The sequence below is a fragment of the Mus musculus genome, chromosome 1, assembly GCF_000001635.26.
Source record: "Mus musculus strain C57BL/6J chromosome 1, GRCm38.p6 C57BL/6J".
In the NCBI taxonomy this organism is placed as follows: domain Eukaryota; kingdom Metazoa; phylum Chordata; class Mammalia; order Rodentia; family Muridae; genus Mus; species Mus musculus.
The window spans coordinates 62145602-62166533 of record NC_000067.6 but is presented as its reverse complement, the minus strand read 5'-3'; the positions used below and the strand labels follow the sequence as shown (position 1 = coordinate 62166533).

General features: G+C 38.8%; 1 protein-coding gene across 4 annotated transcripts in view; it reads right to left on the bottom strand.

The window, feature by feature from the left end:
• The window catches only part of Pard3b (par-3 family cell polarity regulator beta), a 1003618-nt gene that overhangs the window by 475751 nt on the left and 506935 nt on the right, over positions 1–20932 (bottom strand). For all 4 annotated transcript variants that reach the window (XM_011238602.3, XM_006496298.3, NM_001081050.2 and 1 more), the window contains 5 exons: positions 12515–12601; positions 6974–7099; positions 5066–5424; positions 2315–2454; positions 52–180 (listed from right to left, as the gene is read on the bottom strand). In XM_011238602.3, the coding sequence (XP_011236904.1) occupies positions 52–180; positions 2315–2454; positions 5066–5424; positions 6974–7099; positions 12515–12601 (841 nt within the window). The remainder of the gene's footprint in view (positions 1–51; positions 181–2314; positions 2455–5065; positions 5425–6973; positions 7100–12514; positions 12602–20932) is intronic.

Here is a 20932-nt window from a genome sequence, read left to right as displayed (position 1 = left end):
CATCACACACAGAGCATTAAATGCTCAAAGAGACAGAGGTTAGAACATTACCAGCTCTCGGGGCAGGAAGCTCCCTTCCTGGCGGGCAATGACCAATGACACTGTCTCTCCCTGCTTGGTGCTCCTTAACATGGCCACGAGTTCTTCTTGGGTTCTTCCTGTAACATCTCTGCCATTTACCTAATGAGTAGAATCATATACACAACCACAGCTTAGAACATTTCCTATCGCCCCTTTCCCCCTGCTGATGGGAGACAGGTATTGATTGCTAAGTAACCCAGGGTATTGCTGTGCTGCCATGGCTGTCCCTGAACTCAGATATTTCTGGCAGAGCTCTTGAGTGCTGGTATGGTAAACATGTGTTACTAGGCACAGCTCAGCTCCTAAGTGGTTTTTTTTTTTTTTTTTAACGACCTATGTTGTGGATTAAGTGTGCAATAAATGCAATGAAGCTCTAAGAATGTAATACTAAACACATGGGAAACACAGACATTTTCAATAATAAAATGGCTATCCTAATTTTGATACTAGACAAATTCACTCAGTAAATTATTTTACATTCTCATTTTTTCCCTAAGTCATCACATTTTTACAAAAGAAAAAAAAAATGAGACTGAGAAATGCCAGGAATTAACTCCTCAAATAGGTATGAAGTGGTTTGCAATACACTGGGCAGAAGTGAATTACTTATCATATGGCAAATTACTCTGGAAGTATATATGTTTTGGTGAATTCCTAAATGTTCTTTTTGTCTGGAAAAGCACTGTCAGCATGTTACCATAAGTTATTGGAAATCAGCCCCAGAGTCTCATTTGTCAGTCTGAGCATCCTTTGTGATCTAGAACTACATGGAATGCTAAGATGTTCCCAAAATATGTATTCTTAGGCATGGAGTTTTGAAAGCAACTTTTCATGCCACAGGAGATTTTAAAGCAGCCAGTCTCAAACAAGATTTCTCTCCAGGTCGACTGACCGGAGCTCCTTATTGAGAGGATGATATTATGGAACAGCAATACATGGGAGAAATAAGCCTCATATTTGGGGTATTCTAAATACTTCTCCATGCCAAACCAGCTCAGTGTCTCTATTCCTGGCTCACTACAAGCAAGGCTGATTTCTGTGTGGCAATTTCAATAAGACACCCCTCAAAGTTTTGGAGAAACTACTGTGAAGACTTGTATAAGATTATGAGATTGTTAGCCTCAGCTCAGTATTTATCAAACTCCTAGATTAATTCATATACCACTGGTTAAAGGAAGAAGGATATTTTAAAAAATGGTATTACTGAGAACCACATTTCTGACCTTCTTGGGACATGCAGTTAGGCTCTTCATTAACTAGGTTTGTAATTGAAGCCATTATCTTGTCTACAACTAATAATTTTCAATATATGTTACATTAAAAATTAAACATTGATATATAGTCAGCCCTCAATATCTGTGAATTTAATAGTAGAAATTTAATCAACTTCAGATAAAAATACTGAAAAAGCTACATTTGTACTGAATATAAGCAAACTTTTTTCCTCATTTTTAAACAAGACAGGATAAATGTTTATGTGGCATATATATAGAATTGCTAAAGATTTAGGATGATGATAGACACACTTTCTATGACCATTGCCAGTAAGTCTTTCCATATGTGACCTTTTTACTTAGCAGTCTTGATACTTTCTAATCATTATTTTCAGAAACTAACTCTCCCTTCATTTTTTAAAAAAGATTTGTTTATTTATTTCATTTATATGAGTACACTGTTGCTGTCTTCAGACACACTAGAAGAGGGCATCAGAACCCATTACAGATGGTTGTGAGCCACCATGTGGTTGCTGGGAATTGAACTCAGGACCTCTGGAAGAGCAGTCATTGCTCTTCACCTCTGAGCCATCTCTCCAGCCCCCTTTCCCTTCACTTTTAATATCTTAATCTTCATATCTTCTCATTCTACCATGTCTGCCACATCACCATCTTCTCACATAAACACACATTATAACCAGGAATGTGTATTCAGCATCATCATAGCTATATCTATTCCTATGTCTATAACTATATCATCTACTCTATCTCTTTATCTCTCTCTAATTTATGCATGAAATTCCTCACTATAACCTATTCTCTCTGAACTAAATGATAATTTAAGGTATCATTTATTTGCAAATGCAATGCCAATGAACAAATAGGAGCTGGACATCTGAAGTTGTTAGTGTTTGGGGATGGCAGTGGGACCAACAAGGGATAGCAACGGACTACTACATATGTATATCTATTTAAGTATAAACTAATGTTTTACTGCAGAAATTAACTTCAATTCTTACCTCCAAAATTCTGTCCCCTGATTGTAGGCGGCCATCCTTTACTGCTGCTCCTTTTGGTAAGATGTTTTTTACAAAAATGGGACCAGGACCATGTATAGAAGAATCTCTGGTTACCACAGTGAAACCAAGTCCCTCAGGGCCTGCCAGGCAAGAGCAGAAAGATGCACTGTCACTTTAAGCCTGGGTAAAATCACACTCCCAGCTTTAGTAAACTCTTCCTCATTTACATAAAAATATACAAAGTAAATTATTTACAGACCTGAAAATTCTACATAGGCTTTAGTTCCCCCATTTTAAATAAAGATTACAGTTCCTAACAGGCAATGTTAGCATCGAAGTGAAGTTAGGATCCACTATATACATGTAATACTTTTGTTTACTCAGGTTCTAGAAGACAGCGCATGTCATCCACAGGCCCAGAGTATTGATTCCACAGTAATCTATCTCCTGACTGCATCTTCCCTCCCAAGCAGGTGACCTCCTCTGTTGGGGTTTTGTGGGTCTCTCTGTCAACTGAATAATCTGTGGCTCAGACGTCGGCATGTATCCTGATTGCTTTACTGCAGTGGCTACTGTTTTGTCCCCAAGGTCTTCCTATCCCCTTCTAGTTTTCTTCAATCTCCAACTTCTCCCTTCTACTGTCTAAAGATATATGTAGATTTCTCAACACTAAATAATCTGTACTTTTGTTACAAGTATAATAAATAATGTTTCTTGAAGCTTCCATCATGAATAAAATATGGCTGTGTGGATAAGATTCCTGCAAATTCCATGATCTCCGGCCTGTAGTACCTTGGGATGTAGTAGAACCTTTAGAGTAGTATGGGGTTTAATAGAAGGACGCTTGGTCATTAGAGACATTCCCTAGAAGGAGCTATGGCTTTGTTGACCCTCGTGTTTCTCTCTCTTTGCTTCGGGGCTATAGGAGGCCTGCCATATCATACATTCTCCTCATGCTCCACTCCTTTGTCATAGATCCAAAAGCAATTTGCAAACAAGCCCTGCACTGAAATTTCTAAGATTGTGAGCCCAAACCAACTTTCCCACTTCATATCCCTTGTTAAAGCTTTAGGAAGTTGTTAGACATATGTTCCTATGGCCATTGCCAGTAAGTCTTTCAATATGTTACCTTATTTCTTATCAATCTTTGATGCTTTCTAATTATCATTTTCAGAAGTTAACTCTCCCTTCATTTTTAATATCTTTATTTTCTTATTTCTCTCATCCCACCATGCCTGTCAACCCAGAATTCACACCACTGTCCTCGCACACAAACACACCTAATGCTCAGGTGTATTGGGTCAGATTCTCCTCTTGTTATCTCATCAGATCTGTGAGTCACTGTTATTATCATCTCCGTATAGAATGGAGCTAGCATCTGTTTGGTTCATTTGTCCTATCTCCTCCCATCCATCTGTGTCTCTGTGCCTCTCCCTCTTTCCTAAATAGTTCAAACTTTGCTATGTTTCTCCTTCAATCCAGACCCTGCCATTATCAAATATCCTCATCTACTTAAAATTCTAATTTCAAACAATGATATTTCTAGGATGCAAATTTCCCTGACTGAAAACCTCAGCTAAAACTGTAATTTTTCTTTCTTCCTTCCTACAACCGTCTATCTATTAAGGAATGTCTGTTATAGCTTCACATTTAGGCAGAGGCAACGCACCCGGCTGCTCGGCTCCCTCAGGACATCTTCTCACGACTCTGTGCCTGATTCATCTCTCTATAGGCAAAGGACTGAACTCATATGCTAGCTGTGTTATTGCTTCATAATAATGCATGTGGACATGGCTTATTTGTAATGCATTTACAGACAGCTATATAAAACTCTGTGTCTTCTTAATTTGCTTTATTCCCAGGAAAAGACTTTTGTAAATGAATACAATTTGATTGGAGAAATCTTCCCAGAATATTTTATACATTCTAATAAAAGATACAGGTTATTTGTTTCTGAAATTCACAAATAATTTTAAAAAGTTTTATGGTGGCCATTAAATTCAGTGGGGGGTGTGTGTGGTGGGGGAACCCTGTTAGAGTCTTTGAATTGGCTTAAAAACCACAGGACTTCAGAAAGTTACAATGAGATGAAGGAAAATCAGGCAGAAGTCAGAATAAACTGGAACAACAGTACCCGGATGCATGCGCATAATGCTGCAGCCATATGCATGTACACACGTGGCCTGGGATAACTGCTTTCAGCTTGACATGGACAAAAAAAAAAAAATAGAAGAAGACTTAGAAAGGTTGTATGCAGTTTTGAAATTAGGGCTATCTTAAAGAAATGAAATGTTGAATCTGAAATTAATAATGTGTTGTCTTTCTGAAGAGTAATCCTTGCACTGATATAAAACCATTTAAAAGATCCAGAGGCCATATTCCTGAACTGGCCTAACAGATGCTTTTAAAAAAATCAGACTTAGGCTCAAAATGAGGACAATTAACCTCTCATGCCTACTCAGTGCTGATCGGCCACACAACGCTGCTCGGCTTTTTAAGTCTGCACCAACTCTCTCTATTCCTCATGCTCTTCACTGTCTTCTTGTCTCAAATCCTCTCAACTTTGCAGGAGAAAAGATGAAGAAAGTAGTACAGTTTTAAGAATGTAAGTTATCCAAGTATACACTCAAATCTATTCTTTGATACAATTAAATAAAAAGAGAATTAAGTAAATTAACCTTAATGCATTTCTTTTAACCAGTTTTACATGGTACAATAATAGAACACTATTAAGCATAATTTAATAATTACCTTTCTTTAGGTCAATCTTAATTTTTTTTGCATTTTTCTTGCTGCCAAACCCCATGAGAGGAGAGAGTGAGGGAGAGGAAGGTTTTCTTCCTAGTCTTGGAACCCGGGGACTCTTGCTTTGCTGCGGGGAGGCTGGCTCTTCTCCTTCAGGGCTGCTCGCTCTTGTTAGATGTACTGCCTTCAGACCTGGTTTCCCACGGGCAGGAGGTGCTGCCTTTGTTCTCGAAGCCCCATCATTGTTGCCAAAAATGTTGAGTGGTCCAATGACTGATTTTTCATATTGTTCACGGTTTTGAGGCAGAAGCACATGGAGAATCACACTGGGAGATTTCATTGCCTGGCGGAAGACATCTTGGGCCCTTGGACGAGTGAAGAAACAGAATCATACTGTGCTTTGACATAGCACTTTCTAAGGTTCCCAGGTATGGGGTAAGCAGAGCAGCCTGGTGTCATAAGTATAGGAGGCATGGGGATTATCCCTATGGTATGAGTCTGCTAACTAGTTATCACTTATTCACTTCCTGCCCATCCGGTGCTGCCACACTGGCTACACATGCATGGTGACTGTACAATCCTCTCATTTATTTTTTTTAACTCCTACATAAAGTAAATATAGTTCACTTGCATTTAACAAGTTCAAGTGGAACCTCAGAGCAACTAAAGAACTAAGCAGACAACTCTCACCTTTCAAGTGTCTTTAAATATGTCAATCTAACCAGAAGTACTGAAGCGCATATTAAAAGCAAACTTTAATTCTTCTCATTTTTAAATCAGGTTATTGATCGGTTATTTTTATTTGACTCCAAGTTGGTATTGACTCAATGCTTATGTTTTATGAATCTGTTTCTACTTTTATAAAACAGGGATCATCAAACTTCTTAGCCTTTGCAAAACAGGATAGCAAAATATGCAAATAACATTATTATTATTAATTATCATACTTCTGTCAACAATAGCTGAATGGATTGATTGCTTTAGAAAGATGCCATTTCATTCTACCCCTAAGCAGCAGCAGTGACTCCTGCCTCCTTCTGGCAACCATCAGCCCCCACTATTGAAAAGTAGTGGCCTGAGAAATGCTGTGTTATGAACAGTTTGGCTCAGAAGCAAGATAGGCTGTTGATTGCTAGTGAAGATTACCTCTACTTAGCTCCCTAACTTACTTAGAAACCCTGCCAAACATCAATGTATATCAATATATCTATATCTATCTATATATCTATATCTATATCTATATCTATATCTATATCTATATCTATATCTATATCTATATCTATATCTATATCTATATCTATCTATCTATCTATCTATCTATCTATCTATCTATCTATATGGGTGTATGTGTGTGTGTATGTATGTATGCATATCTAGATGCCCGGTGCATTCTACCTATTCCAACTCCTGTTCTACAGGTATTCCCCATATTTTCCACATTCAGAAAAATGATTTCTTGAGGTAGACTATTTTAATTTTAACTTCTATAATTTGTTTCTATTATTTGCTGAGTACTTGTAGGCACCACCACAGGTTTTACAGTTTAAGGGAGACTGACATCAAGGATGTTAATTAATAAGCTGAATTAATTGTCTGTGAAAAGAGCCAGTAAATGCCAGTCTAACTGACCCGTAGCCTAAGAGAAACAACCCCCCCACCCCCACCCCGTTCATGGATTCCCAGAAAGACACCCAGGCAGGAAGGCTTGCTGCATTCCATGGCTCATCAGGCACATGTGTTGGCCACCTCTGAATATGTTAAAACATCAAATGCATTCAGAAATGGATGGTCACAGGTTCCATAATGGGACTTGGCTTGACATTCTACCTATGATTTAGATCATAATGAGTTCAGCAATGATTATACATATTCAAGAGATCAACAAAGTCAATAAAACAATGAAAAAATGCTTACTGAGCAAAAGTTTTGTCCAGGAGTTCCACATTGTTGATTTTTACAATGCACTCATTCTCCTGAAATAGTCCCTCCTGCTTGCACCTGCTGTTTTCTTCAATGCCTCGGATGAAGAGTCCTAGGATCCTAAGCGAAACATTTAGGTTGAAATAAAACATCTGAGTACCAATATACTCATTATTGCTCTGCTTGCAGCTATTCAGAAATATGTATTGGTTTCTGTTTATTAAACAGAGTATATTTATATTCAGCCAAATGGTTCATCTTTCAAATTCACACACAATCACACACTAGACATTCACACACCAGACACTCAGCCCCACTCCCTTACACCTACCTGAAGACAAATATCCATATCATAAATACCAAGCCATTTCTTTGTTTTCCTTGATCTTAGAAAAGATCAGTACAGCTCAATAAAGAATATACCACCCAAGACAAAAAGCTGGCTAGTGGCATCAGAGTTAATTGTAGGGAAGCCTGGCTGAGCGGCAACATAGAAACTTGGGGCTGGCAATGGGAGAGGACTGTTAAACAATCTTATTATATGTTCTAGCACTTTGCATTTTAAAAAGTAAATGAACATTTCAACTTGGACCCTATTATCCATAAGGAACATCCCTGTGCCTCTGAATCAAGGCTCTGCCAGGTGTTTTCTCCATCCTCAGGATGGGCAAATGATGTAAGTTTGGAGGAACACACTGACGTAAATAGCACAGAGTAAAAGTGTCATCAATGAGTCTAATCTGATTGGGCAGGCAAGTACTGCCGCAGACCTAAGATGCAGACAGGTTCCCAGAGCCTCTCAGAGCTTTGAAACTTGTTCAGTGTTAGAAGGGAGAGGCGACTGAAATGAAAGAAAATCTAAAGGAGACATCAAACAATTGTTATATTTCCTATACAATTCTTCTATATCCATGGAGGTGTCCAGGATTCCCCTTTGGGGACTAAACACTGTGGATGTTCAAATCCTTTATGAAAAATGTTATGCTATGTGCATCCTTCTGTATGTTTTAGTTATCTCTAGATCACCCACAAAATCCAGTGTAATGCAATTGCTATTTGAATAGCTAATATAATATTTAGGGGATAATAACATACAAACACCTGTATATAGTCAGTAGAGATAGAAGAGTTCGTTGATGTATTCAGTCCACAGTTGGTGGGACCTGCTGTGACTGAGAATCTTGTGGACACAGATTCTGGTATGCACGTGTGTTTATGTGTTTCTATATGCAAGCTTTAATATTCTCATAAAGACAAAACTAAATCTACCACGAGAAATGATGCCTCTACATACTTTAGTCATTGCTCACTTTGGTGAAGTCCTTTATCTTTGTGGCATGACATAGGCCTCACCGGGTGTCACACTGAGACAGACCAATTGGCTGCTGTAGGTATCTGCTGGATGTGGAGAAACTCCTGCCTCCATGTTCCCTGGCCCCTTAATTATTCTATTCAGTCACTATCTTTTGAAGAAAGCCTTGTGTGCTATATTACATAGTCCCTTTGTGTTAAATTTCAAATCTAAATAAAATATGAGCACATTTTATGTGTGAATAATAAGGTCAGCCATGCAAAAAGGGCACCCTGTAAAGAAAGTGGTTCTCCTATGGAGTGGCCACAAAATTGAGCCTCTGCCTCCGGCCTCAGTTCATTAATGAGCGCAGACCACCTCCGGGTATCAATGGGCAGGGTGCTCTACAATGGCACACAGATTCCTCCTTCAGAAACATTAACTAAACAGTATGCTGCTGCTGAGCTAGTGGTAGCCACAGCAGCGACTGTAAGGAAGGGCTTCAGGTCATCTGGGCAAGAGTGGGTAGGGTCTCAGGTTCTATCCCAGCATTCTGGAACGTCACTAAAATGGAACGTCACTAAATTAACCAAACACACCACAGGACCTTCCTTTCTTAGCACAGTGCTAAAGTGAAACTCTCTGATATGAAAAAGGGGGGATTAGATCAAAATTGTGCTTTCTCCTAAATTAAACTGCTCTCTGATGGTTTACAGTTTAGAGTTTTGTTACGGTGGCTGTCCCATAACATGATCCATTAGGAGGCTCACGTGTGGTTATAAACCAGTTTATGTAAGTGATATTTTTTTAACAAGCATTCAAGTCTTCCTTTAATTTAATTCAGTACATCATCAGTCATGTAATGTTACTCCCTAGGATTTAATTTCACATTTTGGGAGATGAATTAATTCTTTCGGGCCACTGGGTTGCAATTTAGCCAGCATATTACAGCTGGAGCATGCTATGTGAACTTCACCGATCTAAATAACCTAACTTTCCATGAAAAATTTATTGACAGAATAAGCCCAACTGTAAAACCTGTGTGTCAGAGGTAATTTTGGTAAAATGTAAAACTGACTGATTTCATTAGTTTGGTCCCCAGCAACAAACCCATCCAGCCCGGCCCTCCCTATTATCTGGAAGGAGTAAATTCCCCACAGTATGATGTCATCTCTACCACTGTGGGCAAGCTTATAAACCCTGATCTTTTACTTACTGGTGGCGAGAGCCGCCTTATTTGAGATAAAACTTATCGGACCTAACAATTAATACTGTAGTTTCATAGGATAAGAGTAGCCAGTTCATTGGCAGTGTTAAAAGATGCTAAAAATTCAGTTTCTCAGCAGGATAAGAGGAGCAACAACTGTTTCTTGTTCATGGAGCCATCACTTAAGACTCTAGTATCCAGTCCTTGTGCAGCTCTGTGCTCCCACTAATCCTGAGGTCTCACCGTCTTGCTGTCTCACCACTAATCACTAAAATTCTCCTCTCCTCACATTCTGAATCTCTTTCGCCTTTAGCTATTTAGCTATCTTTGTTATGAAATAGAAGTGTATTATTTTTAGTAAAAAAAAAATCTATTTTTAATTTTTAAAATTTAATTGCTATTATAAAGTAAAAGTAACATTTTTTGTTTGTCTTTTTTTTGCAAGGATTTAGTGTTTTGTGCTTATTTTCTTTCCTTAAAAAACAAAAGCAAACCCGAAAAATCCCAAAACAACAACAACAACAATGGGAGAGCAATGGCCCTCCACACAAGCTGTATCCAGAATCCCCTCCTCATCACTGTGGATTTTTTTTTTTCTAATGAATTCCTATGGACTTCAGCTGATACAGTAGCCAGAGTAAGTGTCTCTTTCAGTAACAGGTGTGGCAATCTTTCTTTCTTTTGTAATGAAAAACAAAAAACACTGGAAGCAAAACCAATTACAGTAGTCTTAATAAAGAATTAAATATACATTCTAATTTAAAATAATGAGACAAACTAATAAATGGAAGGAAATTAAGAGCTAAGCATACCACTATGACCTAAGCAGGCCCCCGTGCTCACACAGTGAGACCAGATGGCAGCATGAAGGCAGACACTTGTCTGACATGCTCTATAGGCAGCTCTGTCAAGACACATGGCTTGAGTTAGGAGTGCTGTTTCAGCCTGGACTCATTACTTCTTAACTTTTACTGGCTCATGTCTCCACTTCCATATGATTTTTAATGTATGTTTTAATTAAATTTCCTTTCTATAACAGTAGTAGATACTAAAAATATCTAATAGAACTACTTCTTCAAGTTATTGTACAGTTGACTTATAATGAACTTATAATGAAACTTCATTTATGAATCAAGCTGGTTTTTTTTTTATCCAAAATAGTCATCATACTGACAATTTATGCATTCATGGGTTGTGGATTTTACAAGGAGGTATCATATTTTTAATGTCATCTAATCCCTATAACCTTGATGGAAAGTAGATTGTCACTACAGGTGAGTGAGTTTAGGGGACTAGCTGGAGGTTCTGTGAAGAGAACACTGGGATTAATTCCTTTGAGGCCAAGGCCAATTCTCTTCCCACCCCTCCTCCACACGTGTCCTAGGAATAAGAACCCCATAGAAAAATAAGGGAAATCAATACAGTCTGGTCTGCTCCCCTTCTTCGCAGTGAGAGAGGGCGATTTCCCATCTAGAGGACCAGCATCTTTTCTCAGCTATTGAAAATGAAGGATGGTGACCATCACTGTGGATTTTTTTTTTCCTTTTTATTTTGGGGAATTGCAAAGATCCTATGTTCTATTCCAGGTTCATTAAACCAAAGGGCCTGGTAATTTAACCACTCTAGTATTTCACAAAGCTCTATCAGCACACTTCTGCCAAAAGCCATTAGGATTTCTCACGGGAACTGAATAAATACTCACCTTGTCTGTCAAAAACAACCCTGCTCTGTCCTTCGCCGTAACCCATAACATATATAAACACGCTTATTAACACACACAGGAAACCAGACAATAAGAACCACTGGCTTTTCGGTTCATTTCTTTTTAGAGACCATTCATTCCATCAGGAGCTTGGCATCAGATGTTATATGAGAGAAAAATAAGGTGATGTCTTTGCAATTACAGGTAGCAGATGGCTACCTGCGAAAGTCGGTGCCAACCCAAATATCATGACTGAGGCTGCTTGTCCTTTGATACGGCCAACTGGATTGAGTAAATATCCAGAGCCAGTAAATTAATACTATATAACCTTTGGGGAAATTGTGGTTCTAGAAAGAGCAATGGAATGAGAACAAGTCAGAGATCACAGCTTTGAGGGCCTATGAGGGCAAAAAAAAATCAACAGGCTTTTCTGGTCCTTGAACTATTGGACTAAAATAAAATGCTCTGACTTTTCAATGATCACTTAAGAAAATGGACTTAGGCTATTGGTTATAATCCTGCTCTGTTAGTGAAAAGCCAATTTTCCTCAGGGGTTCTGGAAACCCTTGTTAGGACCCAGGGAGTGCTATAGACAGCATCTTCTTGAAGGTTCTGCACCTATAGAACTTCAATAAGGTCATTAGCCTCATTACACCAGCTCTGTGCCACACAGATTTTCATTTTCAGCAGTGAAACAGATTTTATATCCAGTCAGATGTGGATTTCAAGACACAAATACTAACACAATCTAAATTAGCATTTGCCAGTATGGATTTATCAACAAATGTCTTTAAGATTCTAAGAGGTTGAAATGAATAGTCTTCAGTAGCCTGGATTGTATCTTGAAAAAAGATACATTTTTTTTCTATAACTTAATCACTGTGTGTGTGGCCGATAAGCTACTAGAATGTAAATACTTATTCAAACACACACACACATACACACACACACACACACACATATATACATATGACGAATTTGGAATTACTATCTCCATTCATTGAAGACTATTTTATAATGCTAAAACACACTCAGTTATGACATTTGTTTCACAATATGTTAAAATCTTTGCCAAGAAGCCGTTTACCATTCGTCACTCTCAAGGATGCTCCAAAAAAGTACTTCATAATTAATTGTGAGTGGGGAAATTGGGATGATTTTTTTTCCTTTTCTTTTCCCCTGCATCCTAGAAATAAATGATTTTCGTTTGTTTCTAAACCAAAGTATTCCTTAAGGAGTCCATCTGAATGTGCAGATTTCCACTTAATTGTCCTGGAAAAGGCATTCATCAGGTTTTCACTGACATGAGTGTCTGAAACAGGGAAGAGTCCTTACCGGCCACTCAGGGATGAAAAGAAGGGCACCACGTGGATCCCCAGGGGGTCTCCTTCCCCAGAAATCTCCACAGCTCTCGTCATATCACTGGGCAGAGCAAAACAGGAGCACAGTAAGTCTCAGGTAAAAACCAGATGAAGTACATTAAGCCATCACAATGCCCTTGCTGACTTTATCAATTAGCTGTAATTATGATTGAAGGCACAGGAGTATAGGGCTTGCTGGTGTGTGCAAAAGATCCACAAAAGAAGCACATTAAAAGGCTCCCAATTTGAATCTTTCTTGAAAACCAAAAGTTAGAAAAGAACTCACTGCTAAACCAACTTCACACTTAATCTGCAGAAATCAACAGAGATAAAAACGAGGTTCACAGAACGAAATCTCTCCCCAATGAGACTTTCTTGAAAATGACTGTACAGACCATAAACACACAGAAATAACTCCAGCTATGCTTAGGCTTGAAGTTAGGGTTTTCTCTCCAGAAAAGGGAAAACATGGAATAAAAATATTTATTAGAAAATGCACAGGGATTGCAGTTTATAATGTCAGGGAAGGCAAAGTTAGTAACACAGTCGGGCATGTTCAAAGCAATATAAATCAAAGCTTGCATCAGTTGGACTCAATGGAACAATTCCAAGTTTTCACCTTCTGGTTTATTTATTTATTTCTACCTTTAAGACAGAAAGGGAGGTTGCAAAAACCAGAGAAAATGTATTATAGAAAGAAATAGAAAGTCTGACCTGCCTAACCTAGCGCAGATTAAGGAAGGGATGAGCGAGAAGCACTAATAGGAGTGTGTATGACTGAAATGCACAAATGCACTGGAAGCCTCCGAGTCATACGCAGTGGAGCTAACAAGTATTTGTAAAGATGAAAATAATATCCGTGAACAATTATTGGCTCCTTTAATCCCAAAGAGAGAGACAAATTGCCAGAGGAAATGATGAACTTGAAGCAAGCACCACCTTCATGGAAACATGTTCCTATTATAACATGATTGTAAACATGTTCCTATTGTTTAACATTCACGCCAACAAGATGTCAGATAAAGAGCCATGGCTATCTCAGTTACTCTTCTGCTCCAAACTGAAAACGGTAAAGATCTGGGTCCTGGCTGGAAAGTTGAGAGCAGCATTAAGGAAACAAAGTGTCTGATGAATTCACCCTGCGTGAAACATTTTTTAAATTATCAGCAATCATATTCATATATATATATAATATATATATATAATATATATATATATATATATATATATATGCTAGTCAGTAGATTAGGTTTACTGTTAACATGTTTTCCTTGCAAGCATATTATCAGTAAGAACAAAGATTTTAAAATAAAATACAAGAAAATAAAGGCAAGACAGTTTCTAGCATTTCAGGGAGATGATTCAATTTCAAAACCGATAATAAGTTTCAAATAATCTTCTCTCAGATATTACTGATACATTCAACTTGTTCAGTCAAGCAGGCTATAGAAGAGATCTGCAATAAAATCACACACCAAACAAACATGAGCACTATGACACAGAGCATACGGACTTGTCTCTTTATGAATGTTGGGTAAGGGTATAAACCTAGATCTATCTTGGAGACACTAACGTGCATTGTAAATCCTGAAAGAAAAACACTTGCTGGGTACAGAAACTTGTGTAGATTTCAATGACCAGACAGTAATTTTCATAGAATGGATTTAAAATTAAATTTAAGACCAACTCCAATGATACTGACTTGAACATTTTAGAAACTGAGACTTAACTCTTTCTTAACCACTAAGAGATGATTGTCTTCCTCTTTATAATTCTAAGTTGTGCCCACTGTCACAACTGTCTTCTGCAAATGCATCAAGTGTGCCTATACCACAGGACATTACCCACAGTTAATAGAGAAGCTATAAAATATTAGTGTTTAGTCTAGGGAAGACTTAAAAGTTTCAGCTCATAAATGGGTTTTATAGATCCTGGCGTCCATGGAATTATTTTCTTTTTTCTATTTTATAAATTTTTCTTTAAGTCTACTCAAAACCTTTCTTGTAAAACATAATAAATTCAATGCATAATACTATTTCAGTGATTATTAAACTTGTGTTTTTATATATAACTAAATCTTTTTTTAATTAGGTATTTATTTCATTTACATTTCCAATGCTATCCCAAAAGTCCCCCACACCCACTCCCACTTCTTGGCCCTGGCGTTCCCCTGTACTGAGGCATATAGTTTGCACGACCAACGGGCCTCTCTTTCCACTGATGGCCGACAAGGCCATCTTTTGATACATATGCAGCTAGAGACACGAGCTCTGGGGGGTACTGGTTAGTTCATATTGTTGTTCTACCTATAGGGTTGCAGATCCCTTTAGCTCCTTGATTACTTTCTCTAGCTCCTCCATTGTGGGCCCTGTGATCCATCCAATAGGTGACTGTGAGCATCCACTTCTGTGTTTGCTAGGCCCCGGCATAGTCTCACAAGAGAAAGCTATATCAGGGTCCGTTCAGCAAAATCTTGCTAGTGTATGCAATGGTGTCAGCATTTGGAGGCTGATTATGGGAGGGATCCCTGGGTATGGCAGTCTCTAGGTGGTCCATCCTTTCGTCTCGGCTCCAAACTTGGTCTCTGTAACTCCTTCCATGGGTGTTTTGTTCCCAATTCTAAGAAGGGGCAAAGTATCCACACTTCGGTCTTCACTCTTCTTGAGTTTCATGTGTTTGAAAATTGTACCTTATATCTTGGGTATTCAAAGTTTCTGGGCTAATAAACACTTATCAGTGAGTACATATCATGTGAGTTCTTTTGTGATTGAGTTATCTCACTCAGGATGATGCCCTCCAGGTCCATCCATTTGCCTAGGAATTTCATAAATTCATTCTTTTTAATAGCTGAGTAGTAATCCATTGTGTAAATGTACCACATTTTCTGTATCCATTCCTCTGTTGAGGGGCATCTGGGTTCTTTCCAGCTTCTGGCTATTATAAATAAGGCTGCTATGAACACTGTGGAGCATGTGTCCTTCTTACCGGTTGGGACATCTTCTGGATATATGCCCAGGAGAGGTATTGCAGGATCCTCCGGTAGTACTATGTCCAATTTTTTGAGGAACTGCCAGACTGATTTCCAGAGTGGTTGTACAAGCTTGCAATCCCACCAGCAGTGGAGGAGTGTTCCTCTTTCTCCACATCCTGGAACTGGGTACTTGTCAGTTTGGTGCATTTATATTTAGAATCACAATGGGCTTTTGGTGAGTTGTTTCCTTGATCACGATGCAATGAACTTTATCTTTCATTATTAGTTTTGGTTTGGTTTACATTGTTCATATCAGGATACCATGCTTGCTTGTTTGCTGGTTCCATTGGCCTAGAATACACTCTTTCATTCCAAGAAAATCTATCCTTGAAGATATATGTGTGTGTGTTGCAGACAACAAAAAAGATGGATACTGCTAACCTATGAGTTTTGTCAGGATGGTGAGGGTTTAATATTTAAAGTTCTAGCAGGTGTGTACTGACTGTAATGACTTTATTGCTCTGTGGGTAGCTTTATACATACACAAGTATTGAGGGGTGGGTCTTACCACCCATTTCATGTCTGTAGCAGCTTGGGTAAGGACCCAGGGTAGGTGGAGTAGCAGAGCCAGAGTTGCCAATCACATGTGTAACTACTCAGTCCAAGTCTCACTAAAAGATTCATTTTTGATTTTACAGAAAGTGGACACTCAAGGTATTGGTACTAGCTAGGAGCCCTGTGATAATTGCTGTGATTAAGAAGGAATTACCTGGCAGTTATATGTGGGGGCAACTAAAAGGAGAAAAGATGAGGGAGAGTCTGGTACTTTAGACATATTAGTGAATTGTTGCAACTTTCTTGCATCAAGGGGATATAGGCTTCAACATTTATTTTTGACTGAAGCATGAAACCATCGGGGCAATGTCAACACATTTTGAGCTGGACTCTGGAAATTACTTGTCTTTTGGATGGCTGTCATGGACAAAGAAGCAAAGATAAACATGATGAAAAAATAGGCAAGTCTAGAAAAGGTAACCTTGGGAGACAGGAGCTGAGCAACAAGGCGAGGTCAGAAATGTCAAAGGAATCAGGGAGAAGGGAAGGTCTTCTGTACTTACTGCTTGCTATTTAAAGTGGTGCTCTAAGTGCTCAGGAAAACTACCCAAACGGAGCCCTCAACTTCATTGTCTTTTATGATCAAGATGAGAGGACTGATTAGTCACAAGACACACACATTATAAGATGAGTGAGAAAAGTGGGTGGGTAGGGGAGAGGGGGTGGGTGGCTATGGGGGACTTTTGGTATAGCATTGCAAATGTAAACGAGTGAAATACCTAATAAAAAATGGAAAAATAAAAAAAAAAAAAAGATGAGTGAGAAAAATCCTTTCACCAGCTCTCAAGTTTGTAGTTATGCTGATGATTCACTGAGCATTTTTTTAATCCAGTAAGTCATTCACTCAACGGCTATGTTCCTCTTATATTCCAAGACTGGTACAGGGTGCCAGAAATGCTTTTGATTCAGTTTGGAAGAATACAGAGTTACAGTGAACTATATAATATGTGTAACACTGACTAGGAGACTTGCAATAGCAATTAGTAATTATTCAGCCTTTCATTTAACGATGTACTAAGTCAGCTGCCTGTAATGTACCTTAATTAATCTTCCCAGAATCTATGTGATCATAAAAGTCATTTTCCATATGAAGGAAATATTTTAAAGATGTTCAGTAATTAGTCCAATAATGCACAGGTAGCCCCGTGAAAAGCCAGTGTTCAGACCTAGCCCTTATCTAATTCAAAGGGTTTTGAGAGAAACGCTAAGTGGTGCCACTGAGAACATTTTACTCAGTCCTTATACACAGACTCAATCAGAGAATTACAAGAGGTTCACATTGGAGAGGAAAGGCGGTAAGTTATTGCAATAGCTTAGCTGAGAGATGACAGAGCCTGAAGCGATGACTATGCCCTGGAACAGAGTTAAGTCATTTTGACACGGACTCTACAGATTTACTTAGCTTCTGTGCTACCGGTAAGGAAATGAGCCCACAGTCTTACTCTTCTGCCAAGCTTTATGGTCTGTCAGGACTTCCTTCCACAAGAGGATGCTGACCACATCGACCAACTGTAAGCTGCTTCTTGTAACTCTGTCTTTCCAATTGCCTTTACCACCTAAACGAGTATAATCTGTAAGCTGCCCCCAGGAGCTGAACATTCCAGCCTATAAAGATTGTCCTTACTTATCTTCTTCTCTGAGTATATGAGTATTTTTTAAATATATTATTCTGTAGGATATCATTCATTAATATAATGCAATAATGATCATGCCCACCCCTTTCCTCATCAACTTTTTCTTCTCCCCACTTCATGTCTATTCTTTTCTGATAATGCTCTAAGTCTAATTACTGTTGTCTATATGTGCATAGACGTGGACCTATTTACTGGTGCCAGTGGCACACCCTAAAAATAGAGTCTCTCTTCTCTGAAACTACCACTTGCCAATAGCTTCTCATTAAAGGCTGCTCTCAACCTCCATCAGATAAGCATGTCTGTGGGAGGCAGTCAATGGATAGATACATAAGAATAAGATACGAGTAGTTAGCCCCAGACTGGACATCTTCACCAAGGACTTTTTTCAACCCAGCCTCAGGAAATACTATAGAATTGGGGTTGGGAGCAGAAAGGTGCTGGAGGTGGTGATGGAGAGGGGGGCTGTGGAATGCTGACTTCTAGACATGGAGATCACACTCGTGATGGCTGTGGTTAGGGCTCAGTGACCACACAGGAGCAATGCAGCCTCTCTTTCCACTGAAGGCCGACTAGGCCATCTTCTGATACATATGCAGCTAGAGACACGAGCTCTGTGGGGGGTGGGTACTGGTTAGTTCATATTGTTGTTCCACCTATAGGGTTGCAGACCCCTTTAGCTCCTTGGGAACTTTCTCTAGCTCCTCCATTGGGGGCCCTGTTATCCATCCAATAGCTTACTGTGAGCATCCACTTCTGTGTTTGCTAGGCCATCTTGCAAACTTTATATGCCTCAATACAGGGGAACACCAGGGCCAAGAAGTGGGAGTGCAGAGGGGTGGGTATGGGGGGACTTTTGGGGTAGCATTGGAAATGTAAATGAAGAAAATACTTAATTAAAATTAAAAAAAAGAAATCATAAAAAAAGGAGCAATGCAGCCAACACTGAGGCCCAGATGAGGAGGTACTCTGCAGACCCCACCCATTCATGGAGGCATTCTGGTCCTCTGACAACACAGTCTACAAACTCAGAATATATACTGTGAGTGCAAAGTCAAGCTACACCTGTCATCACATGTTTCCCTGTGCAGGTTCTGGGGCACAAAAACAAACCAAGGACTACAATGGTACGCATAAGCAATGCTCAGATCAGTGGATTTAGAGGCCAGAGCAGTAGACTGGATGTGGATTTTGTGTCTAGTTGATAGTTGTTCTGAATAGTAGTTTCTTGTCCTACTATTGGCAACAATGAGACACACACAAAAAAGGACTGTTTTGAAAAAATATATAATCAATATATATTTTAAGAAATCATTCATGATACTTCTCTCAATTATCAGTTATTTCTTTCAGTTACTTATAACCAGGAAAAGCTGAATGGATTTTCTCCTGAAGCTGAAAATAAAATAGAATAACATAACCCAAAGCAAACAATTGTATACCTTATGATAGGTGTTCATACAGCATAGTGGGAAACATTTGCCAAAGATAGTATTAAAAATTTAAATTAAAAATTAAACTCAAATAAAACAGAAACATTCTATCTATTGTGGCTAGCTATAAAAACAAGCATAGCAGCTTTTAAAAAGTGTGCTCCCAAAATGTTCTTGAATGAATGCTTTATATTATGCAAGCTATTAAGAAAAATTCCTAATGAACAATGATTACAGCCATATGGCTGAAAAGCATTACACTGAAGAGAGTCTACATGGTCACTTGATTAAGGGTGGTTACCCTTTCAGAAGAAAGTTGCTGGTTCCATGAGAACTCACTGACACGTTAGTACACGGACTTCATGAAAGAACGCTATGGACAAATGAGCGGTGGCCAGGGCAGCACTTTCTATTGCTAGATTACTGATGCAGAAATGCAAATTTACTTTTTATGCTAAATTCAAACAAGTTTTTGAAAATAATGATATTAGAAACTATACAAGGTGATCCTATCCAATCTAAAAATTTCCAAACCCAAACTGCTCCAAAATATGAAACTTTTGAACACTGACATAATGCTCTGAGAGATCTGGGTTTTGTAGGATCTTAGGTGTTTTGTTTGTCTTTCTTTTTTCTTTTTCTTTTTTCCCCTTTCTTTCTTTCTTTCTTTCTTTCTTTCTTTCTTTCTTTCTTTCTTTCTTTCTTCCTTCCTTCCTTCCTTCCTTCCTTCCTTCCTTCCTTCCTTCCTTCCTCTCTCTCTCTCTCTCTCTCTCTCTCTTTCTTTCTTTCTTTCTTTCTTTCTACATTTTCATGTACTGAAGGCTGGCCTTGAACTCAACTGTGTATCGGAGGATAATTCTGAGTGTCTGATCCTCCTGGCTCCATCTCTCATGTAAAAGTGTTGGAACTATAGGTGTGAGCTACCACTCTCACCTTACATGGTTCTGGGGATAGGATGAACTTAGAGCTTCATGCCCAACCCTACTACTTCCGTTTTGTAGACAAGGAGAGATGGATGAGTAGAGATATGGCTTGTATCCAGGCAGTGTCAGTAGCTGTGACATTAGAAATCAGTACTAAGAGGAATAGTTGACGTCACATAATGTGCCACTTTCCTTAATGATACGAACAATTCTGGATGATGAAACAAATTCATTTCCCAAGCACCAAGTGAAATACTATAAGATTGTATGAACACAACCTACAGAAGTACTCATAGCTTAGAGGCAAATCAAAACACTCAAACATAAAGAACTTTGAAGAGTTCTGTAAACTGCAGGGCAAAGACAAGAAAAAGTGATTTAAAAATCCTGGTTGCCCAGGAGGGAAATCAGGCCTCCCACTAGAAACCTCTTTTTGGGAGTAGTGAGATCACGGACCTTGGACTAGAATTTACCAGACACTTCGCTAGGCCAGCATAATTCCCACTGCACTCTAGATTGTATTCTTATGCTCACAAATATTTATAGCTACCACTCATTCCCCAAAGAAGCTTTTCTGGGCAGTAAATGGAGACTGGTATAGAGAGCACTAGACGCAATATAGTGATTAACTAATTGTGGGAAGCCAGGCCTAATGTATACATCTACAGCATAGTTCTGTATCTATGGCTCAGACATCTACAGCATGGTTCCTATATCTATGGCTCAGACATCTACAGCATGGTTCCTGTATCTATGGCTCAGACATCTACAGGATGGTTCCATATCTATGACTCAGAGATCATAATGAAGAGAAGGTAG